Consider the following 25251-nt stretch of genomic DNA (forward strand, 5'->3'; position numbering starts at 1 on the left):
AACAAAAATAATAAAAGGAACGTAAGGACATTCTTATATATGTAATAGAGATAAAATAATTCCTCAAAATACATGTAATAAGATGAAATAATTCCTCAAAAATATTCAAAGTGAGAGAAATAAGACAAACCTAATTATTTTATGCTCAGGGCTTACTCCTGGCTCTGTGCTCAGGGATCACACTTGGCAATGCTTAGAGACCAGTGCATTCCTGGTATTGGAACTGGGATCAGCAGTGTGCATGGCAGTACTTTACTGCCTCTTCAGTCATTGATTTACTTTTTGCTTTGTTTTGTTTTTACTTTTGTGCCACACTCAGTGGTGCTCTGGGCTTACTCCTGGCTCCACACTCAGTAATCATTTTTGATGGTGCTTGGAGGACCATATGGGTTGGTGAGGATTGAACCGGGTGGGCTGCATGCAAGGCCAGTGCCTTACCCTCTGTACTACCACTGTAGCCCCAGTCCTTGATTTACTTTTTTCCTGAAATATTCACTGTATCACTGTCATCCCATTGCTCATCGATTTGCTTGAGCAGGCACCAGTAACGTCTCCATTATGAGACTTGTTACTGTTTTTGGCATATTGAATACACCACGAGTAGCTTGCCAGATTCTGCCATGCGGGTGAGATACACTTGGTAGCTTGCCAGGCTCTCCGAGAGGGATGGAGGAATTGAACCCGGGTTGGCCCTGTGCAAGGCAAATGCCCTACCCACTGTGCTATCACACCAGCTCTATATGATCACTGAAATATTGTCACTGTCACTGTCACTGTCATCCCGTTGCTCATCAATTTGTTCGAGTGGGCACCAGTAACGTCTCTCATTGAGAGACTTATTGTTACGTTTTTTGGCATATCCAATATGCCACGGGGAGCTTGCCAGGCTCTGCTGCGCAAGCTCGATACTCTGGGTAGCTTTCCGGGCTTTCTGAGAGGGGCGGAGGAATCAAACTTGGGTGAACGCCCAACCGCTGTGCTATCGCTGCAGCCCACTGAAATATTAATTTAAAATATTTACCTTTGAGGTAATATTGATTTATAGGAGCATAAATGTATATGTGTTTTAGGGATGTGATGTTATCATCTGACATCCATCATAAAAGTGTTAATATGGGTCCACAACAGTCCATTGAGATCTCTCTTGGTTTTACATTTTAAAGAACCATAATCCTCTGTGCACATCCCAATCCTCTCCCTTTCCCTAATATAATAGCTTCTGTTACTGTAGATTGGTGGTGGTGAGGGAGATGGTGTGTCTGGATCACTCTTGGTGATGCTCAGGGATTGTTCCTGAATCTGTGTTTCGGAGTGACCCCTAGCAGTGCTTGGGGAACCATATCTTGTGCCAGGGATTGGAACTGGGATTGACAGGATGCAAGGGGAGTGCATTAACACCTGTTCTATCTCTCTGGCTTATACAGATTTCTTAAGTGGAATGGTAGGGTGTCACTGAGCATTGCTCAAAGAGCCAAATCTTTACTATTGATACTATTTTTTTTTTTTTTTTGCTTTTTGGGTCACACCCAGCGATGCTCAGGTGTTACTCCTGGCTTTGCACTCAGGAATTACTACTGGCGGTGCTTGGGGGACCATATGGGATGCCGGGGATCGAACCCGGGTCGGCCATGTGCAAGGCAAACGCCCTACCCGCTGTGCTATTGCTCTGGCCCCCTACTATTGATACTATTAAAATAAATATTATTTATTATTTTTCCCTTCCAAAGCTCCTAATTTCAATAGTGACAGCATTTTTTTTTCCTCAGCATTTTCTGTCAAACCTTTTAAACTTTGCTCTGTAAAATTGGAAGTTTCTAAATTTGTAATTCAGATTATTGTTGATAGTTTTATTTATTTCCATGATAATCAGCTGAATTATATTTTAATTTGTGAAAATAAACAAAGTTAGGGCATAAAAACTCTCCTCTACATGGGACACATTGTAGATGAATGTTTCTGTTTGGAGAAGGCTGTTTTCTGGAGAATACATCTGCTTTGAGTGAAACTCATACTGAAGTACTGAAAGCAGCTTCTTGCTAATGGGAAAATAATTGGAAAAGAGACAGATCTGCAGTGACTTGAGTCCTACTCTTGCTTTCTTCAGTGACCCACAAAATATTTCTAGATTGAAAGAGTGATAACTGATTCTGAACTGTACCCAGAAGAACATGAAAAATAGCAGGAGAAATCCTGAGTAATTGGCCCACAGAATAGCAATCCTAATTGTGCTAAAAGGACTTGAGTAGGTGTAAATTTGAAAATAGGTCAAGTGTCTTGAAAACACATGCTGGAACTATTACCTGGTCCAATAGCAAGTGGTAGAGGAAATGATATCATCATTTCCAGTATTCTATGTTGCATTGTTCCCCCCTCCCCCCTGCTCCCCCAACAAAGAATGAATGATAAAGAACGTTAAAAACAGGCCATAGGAAGTGGGTCCTGGAGGTAAACTGAGATTAGTAATGGAGGAGCTATAGTCTTAAATGAGGTTAGGGAAAGCTAAGGAACAACTCTCCCATGATTTTAAATGACCAGAGGAACTTTGCAGGATGTATAATGGAGTTAGTTCAGATCTACTTTGAATTTTCTTATTCTGATGGAACTGTGTGTGTGTGTGTGTGTGTGTGTGTGTGTGTGTGTGTGTGTGTGTTTTGGTTTTGTTTCCAACTTCCTTTCTTTCCTCTTTTTTTTTTTTTGTAGACATTGTTCGAAGTGATGTTGCATTGGATAAGCAGAAAGGATGCAAAATTGCCCAACACCCAGATATCATGCTGGAGCTCCAAAGAGAGAAGGCTGCTCAGATGCATCTGGTTCTTCTAAAGGAGCAATTCTCTAATACTTACAGTAATCTCATATTAACAGGTAAGGCCATTGAAGTCAACTGAAATATTAGAGCACTAAAAATTAACGACTCCCTCAGCAACTTGATGTTTTGGAGACACTACGGTGGGGCTCAAATGAGCTTAAATCTCTCTGTGTCCACCCACTTTAATCTCTTTTTGAGATAATAATCTTTGTTAGGACTGTTGTCTTCTTATCAGAAATATTTCTTGTAGTTAGCAGATCTATTTTGATTGAAGGTTATGGGCAAATCATTATGTGTGTTCTTCAAAGACAGAACCAGTAAAAAAATCTACTGACGTCTTAAAAACTCTTTTAGATGTGTGCCAGTAGATTGAGAGCATTACTAAATTTGGTGTCAAAGAAGTAGCTGTTTTCTCCTTTCTGTTTATCTCCTCTCTATGAACTCTGTGAACAAAAAGATGAAATGTAAAGTGGATAATGATCCACAGACAGGACTGAAAATGTTCTATTCCTGGCGAATTTGAAAGTATCTGGGGAGTTTGATTTTTCTATTTCAGAGAGGAAAAAAAGCAATAAAATAAGCAAAAAGGCTATGAGACTTAAACTATATTCTCTGCATCCTTGATTCCAAAAGGGATGTGTGTGTGTGTGTGTGTGTGTGTGTGTGTGTGTGTGTGTGTGTGAAATCCAAGGCAAAGCAGTTTTTCATAAGACTGCCTGCAAACTTACTGGAAAAAAAGTGTGTGAGTTGCATGCTTTTGTGAAGTGTTGGAAAAGATTCTAATAGCAAATTTTAATGTGAGAATCATGAAGGACTTAGATGAACTAAGAACTGTTGAAATTACCTTCATTTTCTTGAGTACATGTAAGGCAGATCTGCGTTATATTGATCCAAATAAGCTTTAACAAGTCTTTAAAGTGTGTTTTCCCTTGTTTATGAATATTAAACTATATGATGGGATGTCTGAAAGGCTATAAACATCTCACATTTATTTTTGTAATTCCAAGTTAGGAAAATTTTAACTTTTTAATAGGCTTCCTGGCATTTTACCAGGAATTGCTGAGTGGCAACCAAAATGTTTTGCTTTTGAAAAAGCACTTCCAACTTTTCATCTTTTACCTGATGGAAATCCCAACAGCATGAGATGAAAGCCAGATTTAAGTGTGGCTTTGGTGAGCAGAGGGGCGGATTATGGATTTCTCAAGTGTAGGCCCTCTATTTTGCTCTTTGATAGGTCACTAATGGAGGAAAACTTAAAAGTGCTTTACAGTCAGTGTACATATTTCCCTAAGTTTGTTAGTGAAATTGTGCTTAAGTTTAGATGTTTGCGAAGAACATCGAATTTTCTCCAGATTACTTCTTCAGCCTCAAATGTACAAATGTACACGTGGCTAGTGATTTTCCATCCTATTATTAGAAATAAAATATTTCTTGTATTCTTAGCCTAATATTTTTAGACACATATTAGAGAGGTCAGACCTCATGTTCTTTAATGTGGCATTGAAAGGGCTTAGGGTAATTCTAACACTAAACTGTGGACCCAGAGTGTGGCTTGAAGGCATATTATCTCTGAAAACACAAGTGTTCTATTGAGTTCAATGGAATTTTTTCTAATTCTCAGTAACATAATCCCTTTGGATGTTTATTCGCAGTTCAAACTGTTGGAATCAACATTGTCAACTTTTACCCTGACAACTTGCTTACTTTCCACTAAACAAACTTACCCTAGAGAAGAGCCTCTTTCCTGCTCTCACTTCTCCCAAGCTGCTTCAAAGAGTCCTCAGGCATTTTCCACATTTTTCACCCAAATGCCTGTGCAGAGGTGGTACCTTGCAGCAGACAGAGCATTTGGTGTGCCCCGGTTTGTTTACATGAGAGTTCAAAAGGTTCTGGTTCCAGGTGTTGAGAAGAGATGGAGTCATTTCAATTTAGTACCAATGGCGAAACTATTTTAATGTCCTTTAACTAAGTCTTTGATTTTACACAGTGTGGTTTTCTAATTGTTATGAAGTTTAATCCTTGATTTCTTGTATAAATTTTGAGAACATAGTCTCCAGACAGCTAAACATAATATTTAAACATAACTAAACTAACTTTTGTAAATATTTCCCTTTTCGGTGATGAATGTATATTGGTAAGGAGGGTGAGGTTGAAGGGGCAGAGACCTCTCAAATGAAGTGACTTTCTTTACCAACATGTTTACAACACCTACTCTAGAATTTCTGCTTGGTGACATTCCACTTATTTTATATAACACCGGCATAATGTTTGAAATATGTGCATTGAAAATATTTATTTGGGAACAGGATGAGGAAACTGGTCATCCAGAATTGCTTCAGTGTGGCTTTTTCATGCCTCTGACTTCCCCAAACTTTTCTTCCCAATTTATTTACAGAATTTAATGTGTATGGATAGCAGTATATGGATAACAATTGTTTTCTGATCACTTAGTGGTATTTTTAAATAAACATGGTTTTTTTTTTGCCAATTAACTTAATTTTATTTATTTTTTTTTGCTTTTCGGGTCACACCCAGCAATACTCAGGGATTACTCCTGGCTCTACACTTAGGAATCACTCCTGGCGATGCTGATGCTCGGGGGACCATATGGAATGCCGGGGATTGAACCCGGATTGGGTGCATGCAAGGCAAATGCCCTACCCATTGTTCTATCACTCCAACCCTGGTGGTTAATTTTTAATTTTAAAATTGGATAACTGTTCACAGTGTAGAAAAAAATGGAAATGTTAGTATAGTAAGAATGATAAAACGGAACAGTCATGTGGTTAAGAGGATTTAAAAAAAGGATAGCTATTTCTGCCTCATGAGACAGCCTTCATTCTTAGGTACTCATGCTTAGCTGATGACTCTCAGCATTGAGTTGAAAGGCATGCCTTCATGTTCTGTGTGGTAGCTAATGATCATTCTAAAAAGGAGCCCTCAAAGGCAGACAAATGATTTTCTGCCTTTGGGGATTTTTGACACTTTAATAAAATGATGCACCTATTTAGTCCTTGTTGACAGCTCAGTTAATGGAAGCTAGTTATCATTATTTAATTCATTCTGAAGTATTTGATATTTTTAGAAACAAGATTGTATTTTGCGAGGTGTAACACTTGTCCTAATGTTTTGACATGGTTGTTTATGTAGTACTGGAAATAATGCTATCTTCATGTAACCCAGAGGGTCTTTGATAACAAATGAAGGTTCTAGGAAGGTAATGGAAACAGTTACAGGAGATTTTCAGGGATATTAGCATTTTAAATGGTGATGAATTCTTTACTGGACATTTTATACTAACTCCCCTGTTGTGTATATGTATGTTTGTTCTGCAGCTTCTTGAGTCTGGGAGTATTACTCTCATTATTCATGTTACCCAAGAAGTAACAAATGAGGATAGTAGAGTAGGAGCCTTTAAAATAAGGACACCATGACTAAAAAGTTAGAGAATAGGGCGTTTAAAAATCGTTCTCTTGTCCTCAGACTGGGGATGTAGTTTAGTGCTAGACCACAATGACTGGCATGTGAGGTAACTTAGTCTGATCCCTAGTACCATACACAAAAAGTTCTCTGGTCTCATTAATTCCACCATGGATAAATCCCTATTTATGTCAGATCCAATATCTGTAAAATAAATGAAATAGGGGCTGGAGTGATAGCACAGCAGGTAAGGCATTTGCCTTGCACGCTGCCAACCCGGGTTCAAATCCCAGCACCCCATATGGTCCCCTGAGCACCGCCAGGGGTAATTCCTGAGTGCATGAGCCAGGAATGACCCCTGTGCATTGCCGGGTGTGACCCAAAAAGCAAAAAAATAAAAAAATAAAAAAAATAAATGAAATAATAAAGTGATAACACTTGTCTTACTATTTTCCTTTGACTATATTGAAGAATTCTTTCATTTTGTTGCATATATCAGAATTTCATTTATTTTCATTGCTCATTAACATTTTATGTTATGAATAGTTTGTTTCTGTTTCATGAGTAAAGTTACTAGAAATATTTATTTTCTGATGTGTTCGTTGATGTTTTCATTATTTTTAGTTAAGTATCTATGAGTAATTTACTTAGTTTCATAGCTGATATTTTATTTTTTCTTAGTTAAGTATCTATGAGTAGATTACTAAATTTCATAGTTGATGTTTTCGTTTTTCTTAGTTAAGTACCTGTGAGTAGATTACATAATTTCAGAGTTAACTTTGCTATAAATTGCTAGATGTTTTTCTCAAAGGGCTTGCATTCTGTCAATAGTGTGTGAGAGCTCTAGTTCCTTCACATTTTTACCAACACTTGAATTTTAGCCACTCTAGTGAAAGTATAGTAGTATTTCATGGCTTTAATTTGCAATTAATTTCATGATTAATTATATTGAGTAACTTGTAATATGTTTATTTGCCATCCCTATACCTTCTTTGATGAGACTCTTGGAGCGAACCCAGTTTGGCTGTATGTAAGGCAAGTGCCCTACTTGCTGTATTTCTCCAGCTCCCAGAGATCTTACACTTTTGTTGCATCATTTGCACTGTGTTTTCTGGGAATCACACTCTTTTGGCAGAGATGCTCACACATATTCTGGTTGTTTTGCTCTCTGGAAACTGCAGTTTTTTTTTGTTGTGGTGCTTGCACACCCCTTGGACTGTGGTGTGTTGATTATCACACACTCTCGTGGACCCGGATTCCCAGACAGCAGAACTGCCAGGACCAGGGTTGGACCTGGATTTGTGGGAAGTACCAAGAATGAACTTGTGAACTTGCCCTTGCAAGGCAGGTACTTTTCTCACTCAGCAGGCTCTCCTTTTAATGAAAAAGTAATCCCAAGTTGCATAGGATATATATTTCAGAGGTTAAGGCCTCGCCTTATATGTTGATGACCCCATTTTGATCCTCTAAGCACTGCCTGGGGTGATACTTGAACATGGAGTATAGCTGGGAGTAGCCCCCAAACCAACTAATCAACCAACAAAAAGCAAAAAAAATCTATAAAACAGTATTAAAAAATAGTGACAATATTTGTTTTTCACATGATTTTAATAAAACCGACTTTACTATTTAATGTGCATAAACATCTGAATACTTATTCACTAAAATTAACACCTTTAAATTAAGAACATATTTCCCAAAATGAAATAGTTATTATTATGACAGTGATAATATGTGACTTATTTTCATTTTATTTTACTTTTTTGTTTTTTGGATCACACCCAGAGAGTCTCAGGAATTCCTGACTTAGGAATCACTCCTGGTGGGCTCGGTGGACCATATACGGTGCCAGGGATTGAATTTGGTTTGGCTGTATGCAAGAAAAATGCCCTGCTTGCTGTGGTATCTCTCTGACCCTATTACTATTAATTTTTTTAAACGTGTTTCCCCTTCTTTCCCGTTTTTGTCTAGATACCATGATTTAAAATATTGCCAATAATAAAATTTCAAGCATGCCATGGTTCAAATCCATTCCCACCACCATCCCTCTGCCAGTGTCTTAAGATCCCCTACTCTCCCACTCCACTGCCTTGGCAAACTCATTAAAAATTAATTGTTATAGTTTGAGTCATATGTTTATAATAATGTTAGCAGTTATGATTTTGATTATACAGTTACCTCATTTCATCACCACCAAAGTGCCCAAGACCCTCAATCAGTGTCCTTATGTTACATCAATCACCTCATTATTCTCTTACTCAACTTCTCCCTTACTTGGCATTCTCAGGACTGGAGCCATAGCACAGCGAGTATTTGCCTTGTATGCGGCCGACCGGGGTTTGACTCCTTTGTCCTTCTCCGAGAGCCCGGCAAGCTACTGAAAGTATTCCGCCCTCATGGCAGAGCCTGGCAAGCTACCTGTGGCCTATTTGATAGGCCAAAAACAGTAACAACAAGTCTCACAATGGAGATATTACTGGTGCCCACTTGAGCAAATCAATGAACAACTGGAGGACAGTGCTACAGTGCTACTGTCATTCTCAGTTCTTTAATCCAGGGCCAAGGGTTTACTGTCATTTGATACTTTCCATTTCCCTGTCTTGATTCCATTATACCACAGATCAGTGAGGTTATCTGGTATTTGTCCTTCGCCCTTTAACTTACTTTGCTTAACATTTTACTCTCCAGTTCCATCAAATTGCACTGAACTGCATGACTCTTTCTTATGGTTGCATAATATTTCATTGTTTTATATATATAAAGGACAAAACACACACACACACACACACTACTTCATCTGTCATCAGGCATTTGAGTTGTTGTCATGTTATGGCTCTTGTACAAAGCACAACAGTGACATAGGTATACATATATATTTTCAAATTAAAGGTTTCATGTTTGGAGGGTAATGCCAAAATGTGGAATTCTGGGCCATGTGGAAGCTTTTCTTGAGAAATATCCATATTGCTTTCTCTAGAGGATAAACCTTCATTTCTACCAACAGTGAGTGATTGTTTCTTTTTCACCATATCACCCCACAATATCGATTATTTCCACTCTTTTTGATATATACCATTCTCACTGACATGGGATGATATCTCACGGTTACTTGGATTTGCATTTCCATGGTAACAGTAGTGAACACTTTTCATATGCCTATTGACCTCCACATAGAAGTGTTTATTCAATTCCTCCCATTTTTTGTAGGGTTTTTAGGTTATTGTTATTGTTATTTTTTGCTAAGCTTTGTGAGGGCTATATATATTTTGGATATTAGCCCATTTTCTGATGTATTGTGTGCAAATACTTTCCCTATTCAGTAAGGTGTCTTTTTAGCCTGTTCCTTCTGCTGTAATATACTTTCCTTAACTATATTTTGTGTACATCTTTCTACATCAAGTAAAATTTCATATTTTTAAGTGGCCACATTAAATAACACTACATAAGTTACAATTATTTTTAATGAATTTCTATTGACAGACGTGGATGTCTCTAGGTTTTCATAATTATAAACAATATCATAGTAAATATTTATTGCATATGTATCTGTAACATTCCAAGAAGAGTGATATGTCAAAAGCATGCATATTAAAATTTTTGATATACACTAGATGGACTTCCAGGATGAATATTCCAGTTTATATTTACATGAACAATGTAGGAAAAAGCTCACTTTTATTATTAAAATTCATTATTGCTACTTTAATTTGTATATATATATGTGTGTGTGTATGTAATATAAAAAATGTATATTTTTGGAGGGGGTAGGGGGCCATACCCAGTGTTGCTCAGAGCTTTCTCCTGGCTCTGCATTCAGGAATTGCTTGTGGTGTTGCTCGGGATCAAATAGGATTGCTGGGAATTGAAACAACCCAAGTCAGCTGCATGCAAGGCAAGCACCCTGCCCACTGTACTATTTCTCTAGTTCCTTAGTTATACATTTTTATTATTAGTGAGGCTAATAACCTTTTTACATAGTCTACTATTTTAATTAATTAATTTTTCTTTTTGGGCCACACCTGGCGGTGCTCAGGGATTACTCCTGACTGCACATCCTATCTTCGGTATGCTGGGGATTGAACCTGGGTTGACCATGTGCAAGAAAAATGCTCTACCTACTGTACTATTTCCCCAGATCCTACCATTTTTTTTTTCTTTTTGGGTCACACCTGGCGTTGCACAGGGATTACTCCTGGCTCTGCACTTAGGAATTACTCCTGGCGGTGCTCGGAGGACCATATGGGATGCTGGGAATTGAACCTAGGTCGGCCGTGTGCAAGGCAAACGCCCTACCCGCTGTGCTATCACTCCAGCCCCCAAGCTCCTACCATTTTTATTTCTTCTCTGAATTCTTCGTTTTTTAACTTTGAGTTACATATATGTTTTTTTTTTCTTTCTCCTCTGTGCTCTTTGTTAATCCTTCAACCTAGAAGTTTGGGGTTTTTCTTTCCTACACTTAGTATTCCTAGTCCAGAATTGGTTTCATGGTGGTATTTTGACGTCACGATATTTGGAGTGTTGCACATCCTGTCCCTGAGCCATATGGCCTGCCCGAGCTCTGCAACCCCTTTCACTCCTTCTTGATACTCCCCATCAACTGTTCTTGCTTCAGCAGCCAACAGTACTCGTCCTCATGATGCCGTTAGTGCAGATGTTCTTCTTTTTTTTTAAAAAAAATATATTTCTTTCAAAATTTTAAAATTTTACTTACTTTAGGCAACATGGTTTGCAAGTTTTTTTTTAAAAAACTATTGACTTTATATTTCTTTTTTTTAAAAAAAAATTTTATTGAGTCACCATGTGGAAAGTTACAAAATTTTCAGGTTTAAATCTCAGTTATACAATGCTCGAATACCATCCCTTCACCAGTGCTCATATTCCACCACCAAGAATCCCAGTATAGCTCCACCCCGCCCCCCACACCCCTAACCCCCCCACGCCCCTAGCCCCCCCACCCTTAGCCCCCCCCGCCTGTGTAACTAATAAATTTCACTTTATTTTCACTTTGATTGCATACAATATTTCAACAAAACTCACTATTATTGTTTGGAGAGTCTCTCCCCTAAAGTCAGACTTGCTGAAAAGGAAGCATTAGATAATTTGTTTTCCATTGCTGAGGATGAAGAGGTATGAGGTCGAGTGACCACACTTAGCAGCCTCTCAGTTTTGGGTTTCTGTAATTTAGTATTTTAGTAACTAAGTCCAGAGAGAGATCTGCCAGAAGTTGCATCGTTGCCAACTTGTACTTCTCAGTTACATTATATTCCACACATGAGTGCAATCTTTCTATGTCTGTCTCTTTCTTTCTGACTCATTTCACTCAACATGATACTTTCCATGTTGATCCATTTATATGCAAATTTCATGACTTCATGTTTTCTGACAGCTACATAGTATTCCATTGTGTAGATGTACCAGAGTTTCTTTAACCAGTCATCTGTTTTGGGGCACTCTGGTTTTTTCCAGATTCTGGCTATTGTAAACAGTGCTGCAATGAACATAGAAATACATATGCCATCTCTACTATACCGTTTTGCCTCTCCGGGATATATTCCCAGGAGTGGTATTGCTGGGTCAAATGGAAGCTCAATTTCTAATTTTTTGAGAATCGTCCATATTGTTTTCCGAAAGGGCTGAACCAGTCGGCATTCCCACCAGCACTGAAGAAGAGTCCCTTTCTCCCCGCATCCACGCCAACACCGGTTGCTTTTGTTTTTTGGGATGTGGGCCGTCTCTGTGGTGTGAGATGAGATCTCATAGTTGTTTTGATTGGTTTGCAAGTTTTTAATGCAAGGTTTCCATGCACAAAATATTCCAACACTACGCTCTACACCAGAGTGTCTGCTTCCCTACCACCATTGTCCCTGTGGGGTCCTCCAAAGCAGCCTATTTCCTCCCAGCCCACCCTGTGGTTAGCTTCCTACATCGTCTGCTATATCTCTTAGAGAGGTGAACTACTGACTATTACTATGACATATACATGAGATTGGCAGGTCCAGGGACTGTAGATCTTTCAGTCAGGGAAGGCTGCTCTTAGCTGAGACATTCCAGGTGAGTTCATTTATGTGACACTTTGATGTTTCCCAGTTTTCTATGGGCAGGTAGCAATATATGCATCACTTTTCTCTTGGGACTGTGTTCAGACATTTATATCAATCTGTCAAAACTGAAGCACTAATGTTCCATTCTTATATTCAAATTATATTCAATTTTGTATTATATTCAGTATTATGTTCAAATAATCACAGTAGAAATGAATAGGAAATAACTTCATAAAGATAAGCTACCTATTTGATTTTTGTATAAATGAAGGAACAATAGTGGTTCTTCTGAACAGAAATGTAAAAGTGTTTGGTAGCTTTTGATTCCATGTAGGGTATTGGGTCAGCATGTGAATTTTATTTTTAATTTAATTAAAAATTATTAGTATTGTTTTGGGGCTCATCCAGCAGTACTCCGGGCTTACTCCTGGATCTGTGCTCAGGGATAACTGCTGGCAGTGCTTAGGAGACTGGGTAGGGAGTCAGGGATCAAATCTGGGTCACCTGCTTGCAAGAGAAGCTCCTTACCGACTGTCCTATCTTGCTGGCCCCATAACATATAAGTTTTAGAATGAGACAGTTTGTGTGACTCTAGAACGGCCACTTACCCTCTCTCTTGGGGAAGTTTTAAATTTCTATCTTTAGCTTTATTCATTTGCTGTAAAATGGTGGTTGTATGATACCTTGGAGAAATACCTTTGAATACCTTTGCTTATGAATTAAATGAGATTTTTTACATATAATACTTTAGTATGGTTACTGGAATACAGTAAGAATTCAATAAATGTTTGGTTTCATTTTTTATGACTAATCTCTATGCTCTTATTTTTTAATTAAAAAATCATTTATTTTTATGAAGTTATTCATGATGATTTGTTACATTCAGTATTCCAACACCAATCCCACCACCGTGCACCTTCCCACCACCATTATTTCCCATTTTCCCAACCACCACCCAAGCCTGCTCCAAATAATTTATTATCGCAGACCCTAAATAATTTATTTTCTATTTCTTGTTATAAAGAATAATCAAAAAAAGGTTTCCTTAGAAGAAAGTGTGTAAATATTGTTGTATCTCACCCTGGAGCCATTAAGGTCTTGTATAAGAGATTACTAACATGTTGTTACTGGTTAAGCCTTATGTGTTAATATCTTCTTAATTGCTTAGTTGAGATTATTCGACTTCTACTTTACATCCTACCCAGTGTGTAGAGTTTGAGATGTCATTACTGTGTGCTCCAGGAATTCTAAAAATTTGAATAGGGTGATACAACTGGAGTTAAATTTTTAACTGGATGGTGACTTTGGGGTCCAGAATCATCTCTGCAGCTTGTTTATCTTTTTTGAGATTTATGTCTTTGCATCACTATGCTTTTAAATGAAAATATTACTCTTGTAGGTCACTTAGTTTCTTTGCTGAAACTATAATATTTCTGCTTTTAAAACCTGGCTTAACATAGTACGGTAAGATGAAATTGGTTAGAAACAGTTTTGAACACTGCTGTTAATTATAGTGACTTCATTATAAATCTCAGAACCTTGATTTTCTCAGTAATCTAGGATGTATATAAAGATTAGAAAAATAAAGCAAATAAATTTGTAAATTTCTGTAAATTAAGTATGAAAATATGTCACAGGGAGAGGATTTTTCATAATTTGTTAAGCATTTTGAACACAGTGATGCAAACTAGATATGTATTTTTTTTATAATAAAATTCTTCCTCATTATTCTGAAATAAAGCTCCAAGTTTGGACAGAAATGGGATGATACTTATCAGTTTTAGAATAACTGCAATAGAATTATCAATAGAATGGAATGTCTGTGTAAGAATTAAGGCCATACAGAAATGCATAGTTATATGTTAAAAGGCACATCACTAGAAAAGCCCCTTTTCTCCAACTTTATTCTCTGTGATTTTTGCTTTCTAGTCCTCTTATGTTCTCTAATTCAGAGTGATCATCTTTTTTGCAAGTTCAATTTTTTATTAGTGGATTTAATAGGCAATATAACTGTATCAGTAAAAAAATTTTTACTGTATCAGTGAAAAAAGAAATGGGGGAAAGATATAATTACAAAAACTACAGTGGCACATTGAAAACATTCTATAGGTATTTAGAGTATCACTAAAGAATATATATATAATCGTATATATAGAGGTTTTTGTTATGTTTTCAAAATTAGACTTGAGAACATTGATACCTACCAATTTGATAAAAATTTTGTCTTTATAAGTTGCAGAACAAATGAACTTGTTTGCAAGGGTCTTTGATTATTTCTCGCTTTGCACTCCTACTCTGTAAAAGATGATGTAAGATAGAATTTTGGGGGGCCAGAAAGAGTGCAGCAAGTAAGGCATGTTCCTGGCAGTGCATATGATCTCCTGAGCCTAAAGCCAGAAATAAGCCCCAAGTACTGCCAGGTGTGGCCCCCAAGCAAACAAAAAAGTCTTTGATTTTATTTTTTTACCTCCATCCTACTGTTTTATTCCTCTGAAAAGCAGTTTCACATGCGTTCCTTCATGTAAGTAGATGGGATCTCATAAAAATGCAATTGAAAAAGGAGTTTTTAAATAAATTAACCATAAAATATTATATGTGAGAAAGTTATAAAAACAATTTTCTAAATATTATAGGTATATTTTATTAGTAAATATATTTTATTGCTAAATGTTTAATTCCTTAAATATAAATTACTTAATGTTTTATTACTAAAATACACTATGATTTTTTATGCTGCAATATTTTCTGTTTCTCTTGCAATGGATTGCCACTGACCACTTTTTTTCTTGATCTTGTTTTTAATTTTTTAAAACCTCATTTTGGGCCACATGTGGCTGTGCTCAGGGATTACTCCTGGCTCTGTTTTCAGGGATCACTCCAGCGGTGCTCAGTATGTAGTGCCTGGGATTGAAGTGGGATCTGGTGCATGCAAGACTAATTCCTTAACCCTTGTCCTAGCTCTGTGACTTTTTGAATTCTCCTTCTTTTGATTTGTGCATGTTAGTCTTAAGTTAGAAATATCTTGTTAGTATTTTGTTGTCACTATCTTGTTTATCCTCAACTGTTTCCTGTCTTGAAACTTAAAATGACAGTATCTTTTTTAAAAACTCTCCAGTAGCCCTGTACTGTTTTTCTTTTTTTGTTGTTGTTTTGTTTTTCTTTTTTGGGTCAAACCCGGTGATGCACAGGGGTTACTGGGGCTCTGCACTCCAGAATTACTCCTGGCGGTGCTCAGGGGACCATACCAGATGTTGGGAATCGAACCCAGGTCAGCCGAGTGCAAGGCAAACTGTACTATCGCTCCAGCCCATGTACTGTATTTAAAGTGATTTGCAAATGTCATCTGTTGTCTGTTTCAGGGATTTGTACTTTTCATCTAGAGAGAAATATTGCTTGTTTTATTTTACAGGAGTTAGCTCTATATTTTTATGTGCTTTTTGAAAGACCAGGACAGATTTAAGGTGCCAAAGTGTCTTTTTACAGTTAGACCTATTTGCTTCTCAGTAGAACATTAATATTTGCAGAAGGTCAATGGAATTACCTCTTAGAAAAATGAGCCCAAGAGATAATTAGTGTTCATTTAGTTTTTCTTCTCATTCTAAGAAAACCGAAGACAATCACTGAGCAATGTCCTAGGAGATACATTTTGATATCCATCCTAAAGTTCTATGACAATTCCAATAATATGCTATTTATTTATATTTAAACAGCATTTTTCTAATCAATATTTATTAGTTGCAAATTTGATGTGTATAAGATAAATGCTGGAGTCAATGAAAAATGAAGTTGAATCACGACAAGCCGTCTCAGTAACCTCTACGTTCGTCCTATCCCTGAGATTTTTTGAAGCCTCTCTCTTCTCGGCCTTCTCAATGATGCCACATTGGAGGCTCTTTCGGAGTCAGGGGAATGAGATTCAGCTGGTTACTGGCTTTGGCATGTAGATACACCATGGGAAGTTTGCGAGGCTGCCCCATGTGGGCAGGAAGCTCTTACTGGCTTGCGAGTTTCTCCCAGACGGAAAAGTAGGTTATAAGATATTGCTTCTGGGAGCTTGCTTTTAAGTCTCTGGATGTTGGCCATTGATGGGATTACACACACCTGGGTTCCTCTGCTGGTACCCTTCAGGAGTGAGGCTTGTTTGAACACGTGGAGAGGGGCCTTGAGCTTGGCTGTGGCTAGGTTCCAGTAGTCTTCGGCCAACGGGAGCTCTGCTTGGGGTGGGGAGGGAAGCTGGAGCCCATCCCCTCTAAGGGGCCCCGGGGAAGACAGCCAGGCGTGCAGGCAAGAGACTATGCCTTAAAGTTGAAGTTGAATATGTTTTGATTTTCAGGGTAGCCAAAACACGAAGTATAAAATATTGATCTGGGACTGGAGCACACAGCGGGTAGGGCGTTTGCCTTGCACGTGGCCCACCCAGGTTTGATTCCCAGCATTCCATTTGGTCCCCCGAGCACCGCCAGGGGTAATTCCTGAGCGCAGAGCCTGGAGTAACCCCTGTGCATTGCTGGGTGTGACCCAAAAAGCAAAAAAAAAAAATTGATCTAAGAGTAAATGTTAATGTAAATATATAATTTAAGAATATAAAGTAATAGCAAGTAAAAATTAAAATTTTATAATTTGTGCTTATTATTGGTTAAAGTAGAGGAGGATATGACTCAACTGGGGAGAGTCTATGGAGAGAGCACTGAGAAACAAAGAACTAGAAAACCAGTGGCGGAAAACATGTTCAAAATTACAATATTAGAATAGAAAAGTATTAGCATATGAAGGTATAGTTAACCCTTCATAACTAAGGGCTCTATTAAGGGAAAATTTAAATATTTCTTTTCAAAAGATTTCTGCACTGCTATAAGATTAATATCATAAAAGGACATGGGCATGTTTTAGAAAACAGTGAATAATTTATTATTAAAAGGTTGGAGTCAGAAAGCTGATAAAAATAGAATTTTGATTTTAACATCGACAGTAGGATTTGGGGAAATAACTTCTTTTAAAAAGTTCTCATTTGGTTTTTGGGCTACATCTGACAGTGCTCAGGGTTTGCTGCTGATGGTGATCTGGGGACCACACAGTGCAGGATGGAGTCTGGGAATTTGCATGTAAAGCTTGCACGCCAGCCCTTGGAGCTCTCCCCGGCCTCAGGAAATAGCTTCTTAAAACCTTAGCTTCTCTGTATATAAAATGGGGATAATATTAACATATATTTCATAAGCCTGATGTTGAGATTTAGTAACATTATTTTTGGAGGGGGGCTTAGAACAGTGCTTAGTTTATAATATTCATTATGTTAGTGATAGTCATTATAAATATATAACTGAAGCTTGAAAAGATAATAAGATTAAAATATTTTTTTACCATTTTTATATGTTTAAAATTAGAATTTTATTTTCTATGGTAGCATATGAGGACCCTAACAATTCAGTCAACAGGGTAGCGAAAGCACAAAGTATTTGGTACTTATTGGTTTAAGCAAATTGTTGGTGACCTATTATTGATACGATTTCATAAGAGTGTATATTGCTCCCAGTCCTCTTAAAATTATTATCATAAATGGATCTGATTCTATTTTTTTCTCATGGATATTTAAGAATAGAGTTTCAATTTTTTAATGAATGGGGTAGTTACTATATTAATAACTCCTTTAAGAATTAAGGTTTTTTGAAAACTTAAAAGTACTAGTACACAAATAATTTTTTAAATGTATTTTCAACATAATATTTAAGCATCTGCATTAGTAAAAGATTGTAGTAAAAATCTCTATAGATTAAAAAATAGCCTGAATAGACATACAATGCTCAGTATAAATGAAAAATTAATTCCTCATTGAAAAAGTATAAAATCCCTTATCAAGCGTGGAATGAATAGACCTTATTTAGCATTTAACATAGTAGAGGGCAACCATAGCACCATAGGTGAATGCCATACACAGTGGTAAAGTGTGGAGAAGCTTATTTTGCCTTTCAAAGAAACTCTTATAGTGCTTCCTGCAAAACTGGTTTCAAAGCTAAGAATTCCCTAAACTGTTGTCTGACCAAAGAAGCTTTGTATTGTTCCTTCAAATCTGAATGATAATCTACCAGACAGAGGATTCTTGGTGAAGTGTTCATTTCATTGATTTTTCTTTTTTACTTTTTCTCTTATTTACTATATATCCTACCACTCTCCCCTGGCTCAGAAATCTCATTTGATTGATCTGCTGTGAATCATAGGGAAGGATTCTTTTTTGTAAGTTCCTTTCTTGATCTTATTGTTTGAAGTATTCTCTCTCTGTCTTTGGCTTTTGTCATTCTGATTATAGTGTCTTTGGAGGTTTCCTATTTAAGTCTGTTTTCGCTGGAACCCTCAGGGCCTCTTATCTCAGTGTCTGCACTCCTAAATTGTAAGAAAATTTTTATCTTTGATTTATTGAACTACTGCTTGAGAATTGAATTTGCCTTCCCCTTTCTTCAGTGATTTTTATAATTCTTATATTGTTCCCCTTAAACTCATCCCATAGTTCTTTGGTTTGTTGTTCATTTCTTTTCAGACTTTTCCCCATCTTTTTTTTTTTTTCTGATGTTTCCTTCCTTTCATTTAGCAGCTAATCGATATTTTCCTTGGCTACTATCCTGTGCTGCTAAGACCCTCTATTGAGTTTTTTATATATCACCTACCACACTCTTCATTTCTGTCACTTCATTTGTATTAATTTTTTCACTTAATCACCATATATTATAAAGTTATTTACAATTGGGTTTAAAGCATACAATGTTCCAACACCAATCCCTTTATCAGTGTCCACTTCCCTCCGTCCATGTACCCCCATTTCCCTCCCACCCACTAGCCTGCCTTTTTATGGCAGGCACTTTAAAAAAATAATATTTTGTCTTGTGGTTTATGCACTGCACTGCAGGTTTTTTTTTTAACGCATTATGCATTATGGTCTTTCAGTGCACCCCTCCCCCACTTTCCTCTGCCATTGTTAGAGCTTTCTTCCCAGTCTTCATTCCCTTCCACATACCCACCCCCCACCCAACCTCCCTCCCCCAAAACAAACCAACCAACCGAAGACCACTTTTAACATTCTTCATTTCTATTTGGGCATTTGTTGTTCCCATACTATGTTTCTTTATATCCCCACATGTGGGAGAGATCATTCTGTGTCAGTCTCTTTCCATTTGGCTGACTTCACTCACCAGGATACTCTTCAGATCCATTCATGTAGTGCAGACTATATGACTTTGTCTTATGTCCCAGTCTTATTCCATTGTGTACATGCACCATCATTTCCTTATCGAATCAACTGATCTGGGCATTTAGTTTGTTTGCAGATTTTGGCTATTGTGAGTAGTGCTGCAATGACCATAGGAGTGCAGATGTCTTTTATGCATTGTGTTTATGTATTGTCTCTAATCCATTTTGAATTGTCCTTTGTGAATGTTGTGAGCTAGGGATTTCACTGTCACTGTCACTGTCATTCCTTTGCTCATTGAGTTGCTTGAGCGGGCACCAGTAACATCTCCATTGTGAGACTTGTTACTGGTTTTGGCATATCAAATATGCCATGGGTAGCTTGTCAGGTCCTGCCGTGCGGACAAGATACTCTCGGTAGCTTGCCGGACTCTCCGAGAGGGGCGGAGGAATCGAACCTGGGATTTTATTTCATTTTATTTTTTGCACATGACTATACAAATTCCCCAGCACCATTTGTGGAAGAGGCTCTCCTGTTCCACTTCCTGTGCCTAGCTCCTTTGTTATAAAGGAGCAGCCCATACACCTGAGGGTTTGTCTCTGAGCTGTCAAAACATGATCACCTTCATTGTCAGGAAAATCAAAATCATAGTGAGATATGTATCACCTCACACCTGCAATAATGTCTTGTATCAGTAAGTCTGAAAACATTAAGTGCTGAGGGGGATGCAGCAGAAAAAGAACTCTTACTCCTTGCCAAGGGGACTGCTGCTTTGGTTGTGTTTCGTTTGAAAACTTCTTAAAAAATCAAGAATAGAACTTCAATTTGCCCCTGCAGTCCCACTCCGAGGCATTAATCTGAAAGGACCAGGGCTACTTGGGCCACTCTGATGGTGGTGGGGTGCCTTTATGACCACATCCTTGAGGTGTACTTGGTGATGCTCGGGAATCTATGTCATCTGGAAGTTAAACCTAGGTAACCACTGTACTATTTCCAAGCCCCTATATGTGTTATTTATAAAGAACATCTATAGATGCTTATTTCTATCTCTTGCCCAGGCGCCTGGCTGTCTTACCTGGGGCCCCTTGGAGGGGGTGGGCTCCAGCTTCCCTCCCCACCCCGAGCAGCGCTCCCATGGCCGAAGACCTCCAGAGCCTAGTCACAGCCATGCTCAAGGCCCCTCTCCACATGTTCGGATGAGCCTCACGCATGAAGGTACCAGTAGAGGAACCCAGGTGTATGGGACTGAGACCTCCAAGACTGGGGCTGAGACCTTCAAGTCTGCTCGGATCGAGACTAGGCCTCTTCCACCCAGATTTCCCATTTTCCAGTATAGGCGGTCACACCCAGGGACTGCCCCCAGTGCCTGTAATCCCACCAAGGGCCAACATCCAGAGACTTAAAACCAAGCTCCCAGAAGCGTCATCTTAAAGCCTATTTCTCCCTCTGGGAGAATCTGGCTAGCTACCGAGAGTTTCCTGCCCACATGGGAGAGCCTCGCAAACTCCCCATGGTGTATTCATATGCCAAAACCAGTAACAATGCTGGGTCTCACTCCGCTGACCCTGAAGGAGCCTCCAGTGTGACATCGTTGGGAAGGATGAGTAGAGAGAGGCTTCTAAAATCTCAGGACTAGGACAAATGGAGACGTTACTGAGACTGCTCGAGAAATTTGATGATCAACGGGATGATGATGATACTGATGATGATGATGATAATGATTTGTATCTTTGTGTTACATTATAAGTGATTTTGATTCTTCATGATTTGTTTTAAAATGACTTATCCAGTAAAACGATATTATCAAATTTCATCAGAAGGCCAAAATACATAATGCTGTATATAAGAAAAGTACTTTAAAACACTATTCAGAAAGATTATTCTGAAGTACTAGCAATTCAGAACTACTGAATCTCAGATTCCTGAGAATTTTCTGAATATTTCCCTCTATGAAAAAAATTTTTGGGGGTTGTTACAGCCAGGGGTGCTCAGGGATCACTCCAGGCTCTGCACTCAGGAATTACTCCTGGTGGTGCTCTGGGGACCATATGGGATTCTACCCCACCCACTGTACTAGCATTCTAGCCCCACCCCCTATGAATTTTTTTATTATTGAAAACTTTATTATTTCTAAAAATAAGTGGGAGAGCTTTGGAATGAACATATTAAGACTACAGTTAACTATATTTAGAATAATGGGTTAACTATTGTGACAATTATTGACCTATGCTAACCACTTGTTGAGCACTTATTTCATAAGTATTCTCTGTTTATGAAACCTTCCAATGGGATCGAGTTAGGGGGTAAAAGGTTGAATTGTTAAGCAGTTTTGCTTTTTTCATTGAAGGATTTATTAGTCTTTAGTAGGCTGATCAACATGTGAATCTCAATGAATGGAGTATAAAATTGTGATTTTCTCTATCCTCATTTAAAAAAATTAACTTTTTTTTTATTGAGACATGGTGGTTTATAAAGTTATTCATGATTTAGTTTCAAGCATATGATAATCTAACACCACTTCCTTCACCAGAGTCACCACTTCCCTCCACCTTAGTTACTTCCTAACATCACCCCCCCTACACACCATTTTTGCCTCTATAGCAGGCTCCTTTTTCTTTTCCTTTCATGCACAGTGGTTTGCAATAATGTTACTAATATGGTTTCATATATAACACTTTTTTCTCATTTTTTTCCATATATAACACTTTACCAATTTCCAGACCCCTACAATGTGGGCCCCCTCACCTTATTTGATCAGCAACATTTATCCCATCCGTTTCTTCCCCCACTTCCTCTACATGTTTTGAGGCTGGGATGATCTGAAGAATATACTTTAAGACATACCATCTAAAGTAAATTGGAAACCTCAGAATCTCAGCATTTGAACTCAGGGTTGTAACAAAGATGAGAGCAACTTTTGAGCTAAATTGAAGAACCCTTAAAAGAAAGCTCAAAGAGAATTAAAACTTCATAGTGAATTTTGTTTTAAGTTAATGAACAAAGTAACATGTCTTTTAATGAAAGAGAGTATAATAAAAGGACCAGAAAAAAAAACAACGATATGGCAGAACTGCAACATCAAGAGCATTTGAAATAAGGGACATAGTAATGACATTCATGCCCCTATAAAAAGAGTAAATTAAAAGCATCTGGGACAGAAGACTATGGCTGGCAGAACTATCAAGAAATAGCACAATAGGGAATGAAGTACAGAATACCAAATGTAGCATGTTTCAGAGACTTTGTGTCCCCTCCCCTTTTTTATTAGAACAGTTCAGATTTTTTAAGGAATCTGAAAATTGGTCCTTAGTCACAAGTACAGGTTGTGACTTTAAATAAACTCTTATTTATAGACAGATGAAGTGATGAGTACTTGCAAAATAATTTAGATACTGGAGACCAAAGCTGAGTTTTTGTTTTGCAGGTATTAGCTTGGTGTCTAGACCAACAACAATGTACCCCAAGAGGGTTATTTGCTTGTATCCCAAGAGGCTCAGGTTAAATGAAGTAGTGAACTCAATAAGTTCTTAAGAAGTTTAGCTGTGGCATTGTGTCTCTTTCATTGTCTAAAAGAAAGTTACAGTATTTTAGGACTTCTATTTCATTGTTCTAATTTTATAGGATACAAGAAGTTGCTAAGGTCTAATACTTTTAGATTCATATTTTGTCCCTGATAGAAGTCTTGGCCTATAAAATTGCATCTTTTTATTAACCACTAAAGATAACATCTAGGTTTCTAGTCAAGATTTGAGTCCAAGTGTTTGAATAAAAAAAGATTATCTGGATTCTGACTCTCTTATGGGAAGAAGGTTTACAAATAACTGTAATGGGTTTTAAGAATTTTCTAAATTCTTAAACACACTACATTAATTTTCCAACTTATAAGCATAAGGAACTTAGTAGAAAAATGAAGATTCTAAGGCCATAGCCCAAGTTCTTGAGTGGAGAAAGGAAATTCCAGTAAGCAGTTTAGACACTTTTGTTGAAAATAGACTTTCCATTACATTTGGAAGAATATGAAATTACAGCCTTATCAAACTGTCATCAGAATAAGAGAATAGGGATAAAAATGATATACATATGAAATAAAACATATGGTTTTTAGAAATTATGTTAGCATTTTATATTATTTATCACATTAGTGTGACAATTTTTTCTTACTCTACTTAATTATTTTAGTCCATGTGAATTTCTCATTTAAGCATCTTTACTTAAATTTTACTTAGCTTTATCAATTTTTAAATTTATAACTGAATTAAATTTATAACTGAAAGGAGGTATTCTAATACTGATTTACTGTGTGGGACAGTCTTGTTATATCAAAATATCCTAAACTCAGGGTATTTTTTTGAGCAATCTTCCTCATTCTTGTAGAATATATTTATTGAGGACCCCGAGTGTGCCATAAACAATTTTGATCGTTATAGAACATAACAATAGTCATTTTAGAAGGGGAGAAAAAAAACCCAAATTAGTAAAATATTTACATTGTTAGATGATGTTGATTGCTGCAGAAAAGTAAAGCGGAAGAGGAAATTAAGAGATGTATTTTAAGTAGGGTATTGTGGGAAGAATTAGGAAAGTGATATTTGAGGAATATCTAAAATAGCTGGTAGGATCAGGGGAGGGAGATGGGGTAGCAAGTGAATCAGGAATTAAAGATGGTGTTCCAGGCTGATTGAATATGGACAGAGACCATCAGTATTCTAGAATACTCTTCTGTAGTCCAAGAATGAGGGGGAGCTTGGCCAGATAGGGATGAAATGAAAGAAGGACTGGTGGTATATGGCCTTGGGGGGTTTTCAAATTAAAATAACGATCCTAAAATTACCAGAATGCAGTGTAGTATTCTAAGATGAGTTTTAATGATCTGGTTAAGAATTGCCACATCAGACTATTAATGCAATAAAATAATTTTGAATCCAGGGGAAATATCTTCTGTCTCTTTGGTAAAACAGAAGGTATACTTAACAAATACTTTCTGAGCTGCATTTAGGATGAATGATCAGAAATGGAGTTTAGGGTTGAAATATCCACATTACGAATTTTTGGGAGATCTTGATTAGAAGCACTGTAGCACTGTTGTCCCCTTGTTCATCGATTTGCTCAAGTGGGCACCAGTAATATCTCCATTGTGAGACTTGTTGTTACTGTTTTTGACGTATGGAATATGCCACGGGTAGCTTGCCAGGCTCTGTAATGAGGGTGGGATACTCTTGATAGCTTGCTGGGCTCTCTGAGAGGCTTGATTAGAAAAGGATTTTAATAGTAAATGTCAAAGTTCAGTACAGCTTTGATAGCTATTTCTTTTCTTTTCTTTTCTTTTCTTTTCTTTTCTTTTCTTTTCTTTTCTTTTCTTTTCTTTTCTTTTCTTTTCTTTTCTTTTCTTTCTTTCTTTTTTCTTTCTTTCTTTCCTTCTTTCTTTCTTTCTTTCTTTCTTTCTTTCTTTCTTTCTTTCTTTCTTTCTTTCTTTCTTTCTTTCTTTCTTTCTTTCTTTCTTTCTTTCTTCCTTCCTTCCTTCCTTCCTTCCTTCCTTCCTTCCTTCCTTCCTTCCTTCCTTCCTTCCTTCCTTTCTTTCTTTCTTTCTTTCTTTCTTTCTTTCTTTCTTTCTTTCTTTCTTTCTTTCTTTCTTTCTTTCTTTCTTTATTTCTTTCTCACATCCAGAGATGCACAGGGGTTTCTCCTGGCTTTGCACTCAGAAATTACTCCGGGCAGTGCTGGGGGACCATATGGGATACTGGGAATCAAACCTGGGTTGGCCACGTGCAAGGCAGATGCCCTAGCCATTGTGCTATCCCTCCAGTTCCGAT

The 25251-nt window shown here is 37.5% G+C and overlaps 1 protein-coding gene across 2 annotated transcripts in view; it reads left to right on the top strand.

Annotated features, from left to right (window-relative positions):
• The window catches only part of HPSE2 (heparanase 2 (inactive)), a 641446-nt gene that overhangs the window by 68964 nt on the left and 547231 nt on the right, over window positions 1–25251 (top strand). For both annotated transcript variants that reach the window (XM_055119266.1, XM_055119267.1), the window contains exon 3: window positions 2701–2862. In XM_055119266.1, coding sequence (XP_054975241.1) covers window positions 2701–2862 — 162 coding nt within the window. The remainder of the gene's footprint in view (window positions 1–2700; window positions 2863–25251) is intronic.

The sequence above is a fragment of the Sorex araneus genome, chromosome 11, assembly GCF_027595985.1.
Source record: "Sorex araneus isolate mSorAra2 chromosome 11, mSorAra2.pri, whole genome shotgun sequence".
NCBI classification, from domain to species: domain Eukaryota; kingdom Metazoa; phylum Chordata; class Mammalia; order Eulipotyphla; family Soricidae; genus Sorex; species Sorex araneus.